This window comes from Balaenoptera physalus, assembly GCF_965194825.1.
Source record: "Balaenoptera physalus genome assembly, chromosome: 3".
Lineage (NCBI taxonomy): Eukaryota > Metazoa > Chordata > Mammalia > Artiodactyla > Balaenopteridae > Balaenoptera > Balaenoptera physalus.
In genome coordinates, this window is record NC_138890.1 from 67214700 (window position 1) to 67224949 (window position 10250).

Sequence of the window (10250 nt, forward strand, 5' to 3'; positions counted from 1 at the left end):
TCCTAGACGTTTCCCTCTGTTGTGTGAACAGCTTTCTCCCCACTCCTCCCACTTCATCCAGATCTTGGTTCTATCCTGTCTCACCAGGGGGACTTCTCTGACCTCCTCTCACAACATGGCAGCAGCCTCTACCTGCCCCCCACTGCTCCGTTGCCCTCTGCAGCGCTCACCGCCCCCTGCATACCCTGCATTCTCTAGTTTGTGCATCCTGCCCCCCGACTAGAAGTAATCTTGTTTTTTTCACGATGTGTCCCCAACACCTAGAACAGTGTCTGGCACCTAATAAAAGCCTCTGGAGATCCTTGTTGCATGAATGCATGGAGCTCCATTTCACAGAGGGGCAGCTGAGACTCTGCCTAAGTCACAACAGGGGAAGTCAAGGGGACAGCTGGGACTTGAAGCCAGGGTGGTTTGGACCCTGAAGTCCTTGCCCCAAGCCCCCGTAGAAGGCAGGGGGAATGGGATTCTGGGCATAGACGCAGGGAGGACCGCCGACACGGGGATGAGGGGACAAGGGAAGGATGGAGCTGAGACGGGCACGGCTGTGGACTCGGGCTTTGCCAAGCGGATGGTAAAGTAGCTTCTTCTCCTGAAAGAGAGGGAAGCTGGCTGAGGAGTCTGCAGGAGCTGTCCATCTACCCGCAGGGCATCCATGTCTCTTCAGCTTCAGAGCTGGGCTGGCGGCCCACCCTTTCCCATCTCCTCCCCCTCTGATCCCCCTGCCCCCACCTCCAGGCAGGCCAGGCGAGATAAAGACCCCCAAGCATGGAACGTCTTCTTCTCTCTTCAGAAACACTGGATCTGATTGGCCCAAGGAGGTCCAACCCATGAGAGGAATAGTGCAGGACCTCCTGCGCCCCAGGCCCCTACAGAGGCCCACCTCCTCTCCTGAGACAGCTGATCCCAGGGAGCAGTTAGACCTGAGATGAGGGGTCCTGGGCTCATGCCTCCCAGGTGCGCTGCTGGCCCTTCCCAACCCCAGTTTTGATCAGCTCCCTCCTGCCTCATGGACCAGGCGTCAATTCCATGTTCTGTTGCTTTATTTTTTTCAATTAAATTTGTCTTTGTCCCCCAGTGGGAAATGAATGTATGCTCATTATTCATAGAAAATGTGAGAAGACAGAGATTAGAAGAAAGAGAAGACAATGAATGAGAAACTGCTTTTCTGGTGAGGTGACTCCTTCTGGCTTAGGCCCCTCTGGTCCGCCAGAGGCCATCAGCTTGGGTCTATAGGGGTTGCCACAGCCAGCTCGGGCCTTCCCACCTTCGTGGGTTTCAGGAAGAGCCCTCGGGCCCCACGCTTGTCCAAGTGATGCAGAGAGCGGCGCTGACGGGAGTTGCTATATTTAATTATGGCGTCTGCGTCACTGGCGACCACACAGCAGCATCTGCCCAGGCAGCACGCGGGCTGGGGGTGTTTCTGAACGACGCTTTGAGAGAATCACTTTCCACAGGAGAAGGCACTCAGGAGGGGAAGGGAGAGAGCGCAACAGAAAGTGAGGTCGTAAGTAGAAAATCGCTTCTGGGATTTCAAATGGCTTCGTCATGGGGCCCTCCCTTGCTGCTGAGAAATCAGTTGATCTGGGAAAGTTTGTTGCAAACCCTGTGCTCTGTTGCTTTTGGGTGGAGCCGAGAAATGAGTGAAGATAATGAGGCTTTGTGACTTTTATTTTTCAGAGTAGGAGTGGGCAGCATGTGTGGGAGGGGTGATACAGCCACCAGTTCCGACACCGGCTTGGACCTCTGGAAAGGCTGGGTGCCCCTGGCCTGTGTGTCCCAGGCCAGGCTGCCCGTCTGGACACGGTCAGCCTAGGCTCGTCTGGCTCTTCTAAGACTCCCTTAGAAGGGAGTCAGCTCAAGGGAGGAGCAGGATTTGAGTTTGTTCAAACTGACCAGCTAAATTAAGATCATAAGCAGAAGGCACCGCCCCGTTGATCATAACGAAAAAGCGATAAGCTGATGCATTCGATAAACCCCAGCCTTCAAGCTGCTCGGTCACAAGGAAACAAGATGCAGGCCCTTGTCCTCTTGGGTCCTGAGCAGTTCAGACGACCAGCCTCAGAGAAATCCCTGAGGTGACTCGGAGTGTTTTCTGACACCTCATCTGAGCGGCAAACAGAGGTGTTTGGCGCCAAGTTCACTGGAAACCTGAGTGTGTGTCTCACTTCTCACTTGAGCCCAAGCCCCTCCCTCTTCCAGTGAAACCTCCTAGGCCTGGGGTTCCCGGGGTGCCAAGGGGCTCCCCACCCTGGGCCCCATGACGAGCATCTCCCTCCCACTCACCAAGCCTTCTGTCTCTTCCTGACGCCCCTTCTCCCTGGGCCCTGTTTGGGGTTTGCCTTGCGCATGAAAGAAGTGAGACCACATGGCTAGAGAAAACTTCCAGCATGTACCCGAGGGTCAGTCCCCAGGTGGTGATGTTCCCAGCCACAAGAGCTGACACATACCTTTTTTTTCCTCTCTCTTCCTTATCTCTCATTCCTGACTGGCCCCCTTTCCCATTGCCAGCAACAGCGGCTTGGTTCTGTGGCTCTGTGAGGTCTGTCATCCCTGGAAGGCCCCCCGCCCCCTCACTGCACGCGCCCCCGTGACCACAGGCTCCTCTCTGGAGACAGTGTCGGGTGAGGCGGAGGCGCAGACAGGGAGCTGCCGGCGGCTGAGGATGTGGTGCGCTGCAGACCCCTAGTGGCGGGGTCCAGGCGGCACTGTGCCCCCAGCAGCAGGGCCTTCCTGACTGTGGCTTGGGAAATCCTAAGGGGTCCTCCCCCAGGCCAACCTCGATTCCAGTCTTTGTTCTTGAGAAATTCACAGGGAATTTCACTGGAAGCCTTTCCATCCTCCTTTTGGACAGACAGGCCAATGCCCTGCTTGGGCAGAGAGCACATGGGTCAAAGGTGATGCTACCAGAGAATGGATAGCTATGTTTTGTGTTAAAGAAGAAGAAAAATCAATCTTCCATAAATATTCTTCTGACCTTAAAATCCCCGAATCTCTGGATGGAGGAGGATAGCGGAGATCTCACTCCTGCCCTCACCCCTGACATTCGAGCTTCCCACCCTCCCAGGCTAGAGCACCCTTCTCCAGACCCCCACTGTTTAAAGACTTCTTTCTGCTGCTGAACTTTGAGTGCATGTGGCGTCTTGGTCACCACTAGCCCAGGCAGCTGGTGCAGTGCAGGCCTCAGCAAATGTAGTGGGACTTAACAGGTTCTGAGACCGTCACTTCCCACGCTGGACAGCCCATGGGACACTCAGCTCCCATGCCCCCTCCCAGGACTTCCCTCCCTGGGCTGAGCATCCCCAGATCCCTGCACAGTTGACTGTGGCTTCTTCCCTCACCTCTGCCTGGGTGGAAATGAGGGGTTCACTCCATTTGAGAGTGGTCCCTGGAGCAGTCTGCCGCAGTCATCTGCACCCTGGACAGGTCCTGCCATGGCCTCTGTTGCCTGAATCACACACGGCCTGAGCTCTCACGGCTCCTGAGTGGCTGCCTCCACTGACTGGTGAGCATCGCTATAGATGTTCCCACAGGGCTCTGTGCTCCCCGGGGAGGGTGCCTGCCTCCCGCTCAGCATTTGAGGCTGGTCTCTGATGACACACCACCCATTGCAAGAGTCATCCTGTCCTTCCGAATATCCACAGTGTAAACCGTGGCTGATGGGCGTGCCCATTAGCTGTGGCTTGCTGAGGCTTGCTGCTTTCTGCCCTCCATGTGCTGGCCTTGACTGAAGGAGAAGCAAAAGCACCTGCTTGGAGGAGCAGTCTGATCAGGGCCCTGTGACCTTGGCTGTCCACCCCAGTCACTCCACGGTCCAGGGGCCACAAGTCACTGGTGCATCTTTGTTCACAGAGGTGGCGAGTGTGCACTCTCTAGTGATGAGAGGTGTCCAGACATTGAATGGGCTGTCCCTAGAGAACAAGTAGTGAGCTCCCCATCAGGGGAGGTGCCCACACAGGCTGGTGACAGTATTACAAAGGTCGTGCATTCGGGACAGATGGTATTTGGACAGAGGGAGCCAAGGTGGTTAAGTGTGTGAGCTTTGGAGTTGGAGTGAGTTTGGGGTTCAAATCCTGGCTTTGCTCCATACCAGCTGTGGGACCTTGGGCAAGCCACCTTCTCTTCCCTGAGCTTCATATGGGCGACACCAGCAGGTGTGTGGGTGGTGCCAGACACAGGCTGGCCACTCATCCAGGGCTGTGGTCCTGAGACCACTTCTGAGGTCTCTGCCTGCTCCAGACACCTTCCTTGAACCCTGACACCCTGGCCCATGCTTCTCCCACCTCCCTGCAGGTGGTGGTGGGGAACTCCTCCTGGCCAGGTCCCCTCTCCCCAGGCACTGGCTTGCTTCTTTTCAGCCTAGGTCTTGTACTTCACTCCCCCTCCACTCCATCCTAGGCCCCCCTCCAACTGCCCTGCCTCCCAAAGTGCTCCTCAGAGTCTTCAGAACCCGGGCCAGCGTCCCCAGAGGCCAACATAAAAGGCAAACACCATCAGGTCTCTTGTCACCATCTTTATTTCTGGCTTCCAGCTTGACAAAGTCAATGAAACAACTTGTCCAATGACCCCTCCCCACAATCCACACCATATGCGGTGTTCTAGGCTGCTCTTCTATATATTATTAACTCTTTGATAACATATTTTAATACTTAACTTTAAATACAAGGAAAAACAATAAATTACTCAGCTGAGGGCCGACTGCTGGCCGTCAGACAAGAGTGGCTACTCTGGCCCTGTGACCTGTCCCCTGCCTCGGCCCCAGGACCCCAGTGAGGTAGCAGAAGTTTGCATACAGTACTTATTGCCAGGGATTCCTAATGCTCGCTGCTTTAGTGCTGGAGCCCCAAGTCTCCGGGCCCTTGGCTCCAAGCTCTGGCAGTAACAGTCCCTCCCTATCCCCAGTACAGACAAAAACACTTGTTTAAATAACACACAATAATAAATAAGGCCAAGAAGAAATGTGCCTGGGCTGCTCTCTGCCTCAGGTACCCCCGTGTAAAGCAGGTGGCTCCTCCACTGGCTGGCTGGCGAGGGTGGCACCCATTGTAACGCTAGTTTGTTCTGAGGAGGGGGAGGTCAAGTGGGGCAAGGTCCACCCTTGTCCAGCCAGCTCGGAGCCCCAGATGGAGGAGGCCCACCAGGCTGAGCCCCGGGCACCAAGGCACGGGGCAGGTGGGGTTGGCTGGGCTCAAGGCAGGCAGCACAGGCTCAGGTCTAAGCTAAGGAAATCTTACCCCCCTCCCTAACCCTCCTCCAGTCTCCCCAGTAAATTTCTGACATCAGAAAGAAAAAGAAATCTGCAACTTAGATGGTCACGGTCTGCCTCTGCAAATAATAATGCTAGCTCTTCATGCTTCAGCTGAATTTTCTGTAGCGAAAAATGATCCTTGAATGTTTGAGCAGGTCTTTTAAGAAGTGGGCCACTTCAATTTTGGTGTCTCTGATGTGCTTGCTGGAAACCTGCTGCAGGGCAAAGAGGCCAGCATGTTAGTGGAACGCCAGAACCAGGACGATCAGCGTCTACCAGGGGCTTTCTGGGGACCGGCTGGGTCAATCCCCACAAAAGCCCCCATGAGGTGAGTACTGTTATTACCCACATTTTACAGATGTGGAACTGAAGCTCAGGTAGGAGTCAGGAGCCCTCAGGCCGCGTCTTGGAAATCCCAAAGGCATGTCCCTGCTTCCACAGTGGGCCCACTGCTTTGTGGACACATGCCTCAGATGCTCAGCTAGCTTCCCCTGAATCTCCCAGGGTGAGCCCAGGCCTGGCAGAAGTGGGTGCAGGGTCAGGGGGGCAGGGGGGCCTTACCCCAGCTGAGGGCTTGTGAAGACAGAGTGCGCTCAGCATCCTCTGGGTCCTTTGGATGGCACTGCAGTTGGAGATGTTGATCAGGGCTTCCAGGGCTGCACAGTACTGTGGGGACGAAAACGCCGGGGGGTCAGGCCGCACGTTCAGTGAGTTTGCAGGAGGGAGGGGGCTGGGAGGCCTGGTGGAGGTGGGTCTGGGTGGTGGGGAGCCCAGATGATGAGGGGTGGAGAGTGGCTCTTGAAGCCTGCTTGGAACCCCCAGCCGTGTGAGCAAGGCTCAGAAAAGATGAGCAGAGGGCTGCAGCCTCAGCCACCTCCCCCCAGTGCCCAGGGGTCCTCACCATGTTGGCTGTCAGGTTGACACTCCACACCATGCTGCCATTGCACAGGGGTGCCTGAGGGAGCAGAGGACAGTGAGCTGAGTGCTGGCAGGGTCCCAGACCTGCCCAGCCAGCCCAGGCCAAGTCTCCACAGGGATCAGGCCCCACAGGCATCCCCATATAGCAGGGGCAGGCCTGGGACCTTCAGTGTTCCTGAGCTTCAGTTCCTGCTCTGCACAGCGGGGGAGACCCATTGTACAGGGTCTTGGAGCTGAGAGAGAAAAACTGAGTAACACAGCCAGTGAGGGACAAGCCTTGTGCGAAGCTTGCCACAGCCAGGGCAGGAGGACAGATGACACAGGCCAGTCAATCAGGGGCCTGCAGGGAAGGTCCAGGACAGCGTCGGGTGAGGGAGGGGGTGACCAGGCCAATCAGATGGGAGGCCGTGTGGGTCTAGTGTGTAAACAAGCCTGCCTTCTGAACTGGGGATACCGCAGTTTGGAGCATGGGCCCTCTGGTGTCGTCCAATACTGGTTTAATCTGATTTTCGTCAGTTAACCTCACTGACACTTAGTCAGTAAAATGGGGTATCGTACCTGTCTCTTAAGGTGGTTGGCAGCGATGAAATGAGATGTAAAGCCCCGGCAGTGGGCCTGGCACGTTATTAGTGCTCAGAAAGTATGGGCCATCACCACTGGGGAGAGGAGCTGACTCTACTGATGGATTCTTCCATAAGAATGGGCTTAACTAAGATGCTGTGAATAACAGCCCCATTATCACATTCAAAGCCAATTGGCAAATGCCAAATAGTTCTAGGAGGGTGCCAGCCCTTCTCTGGTCTCCTCTGTTCAGAAACGGCTGAGTAGGAGCTGGCCATGGCAGGCAGGGCCAGGCCAGGGGAGCAGGTGATCTCTGGGGGCTCTGCCACATTCCTTCTCGGGTCCGCCCATATTGCTGCATCCCCCACCCCAACCTGGCCCCCCTCCCCCATGGCCAGGCTCATCGCCTAGTCCTTGGGGCTTCTTCCTGACCTACAGGCATCTTAGGACCAGGCCCAGCCTTCATGGCCCAGACCATGACCGGTACCCTTCCTGAGAGTCCCCCACCCCTGCACCCCCAGAGCTGGGACCGTGGCCAGCAGGCACTCACCTTCTGGTTCTGGGTGATATTGACCAGCTCTTCAATGAGCTCCTTGAGGGCTGTAGAGGGAGGCACAGGGCCCAGGGAGGCGAGGCCACCAAAGCAGGTGAGAGCAATGACCACAGTCAACCAGAGCGCCATGGAGCCTAGAGCCAGCACAGGAAGAGTGAGAAGCAGACGCATAGGCTGGCCTAATCTGAGTATCTTGTGGCCTTGGCCTCTCGTGGCAGCTTTTATAGGCCCAAGTGGTGATGCCTCACACCCTGGTCTCCGCTTTGTCGGGCACTATCTACAAACCACATCTTTACTCATCTTGATTTTACTTTGTGGAAAATCCAGCGTCACATAAAGGAAAGAATTTGATTTCTTGTAGACTTATTACTGAGAGGGGTCTGGGGCAGTTTCCAAGATCTGGATGAGCTTACTGGTGGGGTAGGTGGGAGGGCCCTGAGGGCAGCCTGGTGTCAACCGTGCCAGCTGGAAATCCAGCACTTTTGCCCAGTGTCCACCCTGGGTGCCCACCCAGCTCCTGTCCTCAGGTCCCTTTAGGTCACCAGAAATGCTGGGCAGACAGTGCTGTGATCACAGTCTATCAGATGTGGGAATCTGGGGGTTTTATTTTTTTCAGTGAACTGGTCTGTTACGTTACCAAAACAATACTTGCTCTGGGTACAAAATTCAAACAGGATAAAAGGAGAGGAGTGAAGTTCACTTCTTTTGGCCCACCTGATTCCCTGTTGGCCCCGCTGTGGGAAGGATTATGGAAGTGCAGATTCCCAGGTCTCCATTGAAAGATCCAGTCAGACTCAGGGATCCTCCTGGGATCTTTCCTTTGAAAAGTTGTTTTGCTGATAACTCTCAGCATGTGCAGACTGGACACTGGGTGTCCCACCCAGCCTTCAGTGTGGGTCCGTCCTGCTGGGAAACCCTCAGTGGGTGGGGCTGGCAAGAGGTGGACGCAGCTTTAGCCCTGGAGACTAACTGTTCCCACTGCCACTTGAGACCTGGGGCGACCACCTGTGCCCTCTGAGGCCTCAAGTTTCCCTTGCAGATTGAAGGCTGTGGAGTGTGACTCCTGGGCCTGCCCCCACTCCAGGGTCCCCTGTGGGCAGCCCAGCCCCTGCAGGGACACTGGCATGTAGCCATTTCCCTGCTTTTCCCTCATTTCTCCAGAAGTCTTCCAGAAACCCGTGCAACCAAGGCCACAGCATTTGCCTCTTGGGTGCTGATGTCAAGCCTCTCCCTCACCCACTTCCTCCCCTAAGCCAGTGCCTCCCCCTCTCAGCCCCCTCTCTGTCTGCTCAGGCTGCCTCTCTGTCCAATGACAGTGGGGCTCTGCCTCCTCACAAGGGTCCTCCAAGGGACGCTGGGGCTGTCACCCCTGCTTAGAAGCCTCCCGGCCTTGCCCACCCTCTCCTCTCACTGGTAACGTGATTCCCACCCTCTCTTCTCTCCCAGCCCCAAGCTTCCCAGCACAATTGCAGGCCCTAACGCTTGGAAGCCGGGGCCTGCCCCTTGTGGCTCCCCAGTGCCTGGAGTGCTGCTGCCTGCTTCTGTGACCTCAGTTTCCTTATCTGCAGAATAGGGTCAGTAGCATCTCCCGTGGGGGTCCCTGTGTTGGCGGAAGGAGTGGGGAACCACCGTGGACTGCGTCAAGATGAGTGGAACGCCCGCCTCTCCCTCTAGGACCAGCAAAACCAAGCGGGAGCGGTGGGCAGGCGCGCCCCCGCGCGTGGGAGAAGGCCCCGCGGTTGTGGCGATGCCCTGGAGATAGGCGCCGCCTTATGTAATGGGAGATGGGGCTGATAAACGGGATCCGCTTAGGCCAGGCTCCCTCCATGGCCGAAGGCTTCGGCCGGGGAGGGAGGGAGGGAGGGGTAGGAGTGCAGACCCGCTTCTCGGAGAAGCGCCCACGCCCGCGCCCGGCCTGGGTCTGTGCGGGTCAGAGGCCGGGCGAGGGAGCTGCAAGGGCGGGAGCGAGTGGTCCGAGCGCCCGGCAGGGTCAGGGCGCCTGTGCGCACCAGTGAGGGTATGTCGCGTTCGTCCCCCGGGGTCGGGGATCCTGCGGGGACACGGCAGAGCTGCCCACCCCTCTTCCTGCGCTGTGCTCTGGAGACCCGCTCTGACTCAGCCCCGAACGAGCCCCCGCTGGCTAGTCAGCTGGACCATGATGCTTTTTTTTTTTTTTTTTTTTTTTTTCCAGCGAGGCTTGGTTCACATCCCGGATCACTGCAATCAACACAACTACAAAAGGGCTGCTCCGGGCACTTGACACACGTGGCTTGCAGCTCTTCACCGGCCACGGCGTTGGGCCGCCCCATCCGGGTCTTGCAGATGCAGAACCGGGCGCTCGGGGCGTATAGGAGCCTGCCCCGATGCGAGGCCAGGGCCAGGGAAGGGCGGGCTCGCCGGCCTCACCGCCTGGCTCTCAGCACAGATTGGACAGCTGGGGTTGGGACCGCCCTTCATTGGGACCAGCCCGCCATGCGCGAAGTTTTGGAAAACGTCCTTTTCCAGTTTTTTTCCGACTTTGGCTCTCCGTTGGAGAGAAGAGATACCCAGTCAGTAGAAGTGTCAGGCAAGTTGTTTTAATAATGTAAAATTACTAAGTTAGTAAATTTTCATTTTTATGAAAGTTATACGTGCATGTAATTTTTAAAAAATCAAATAATTTGAGGAGGTTTATTAAGAAAAACATCACTTTTGATGTATTCCTCCATTGGTCTTCACGTCTCGTGAGTGAGGCACTGACTGCCCTACTTTGTTCCCTACAATCTTTTTCGACATGTTTGCATAGCAAGCAACCTTGGAAGAGACAGCATCTTCCTCTGAAGCAAAAAGGCAGGCAGACTTACTGTCCATTATTAGCAATTCAGGCTGTCTCAGCTCAGGCTTCTTCTCCTGTACTTCCGCTGTGTGTACAGGTACCATCTGGCTCTCTTGGCACCACTCTGTGAGAACTGGGGTTCAGGGGACCAAATAAAA

At 56.1% G+C, this 10250-nt stretch overlaps 1 protein-coding gene across 1 annotated transcript; it reads right to left on the bottom strand.

Annotated features, from left to right (window-relative positions):
- Positions 1 to 5352: 5352 nt before the first annotated feature.
- Positions 5353 to 9453, bottom strand: IL13 (interleukin 13; the record flags this gene model as incomplete). Its single annotated transcript, XM_082455380.1, has 4 exons — positions 7275 to 9453; positions 6147 to 6200; positions 5807 to 5911; positions 5353 to 5460 (listed from the first exon to the last, which is right to left on the bottom strand). Exons 1-4 carry the CDS (start codon positions 7446 to 7448, stop codon positions 5353 to 5355), a joined length of 441 nt encoding a protein of 146 aa, XP_082311506.1. The 5' UTR covers positions 7449 to 9453.
- Between the last annotated feature and the right edge of the window lie 797 nt (positions 9454 to 10250).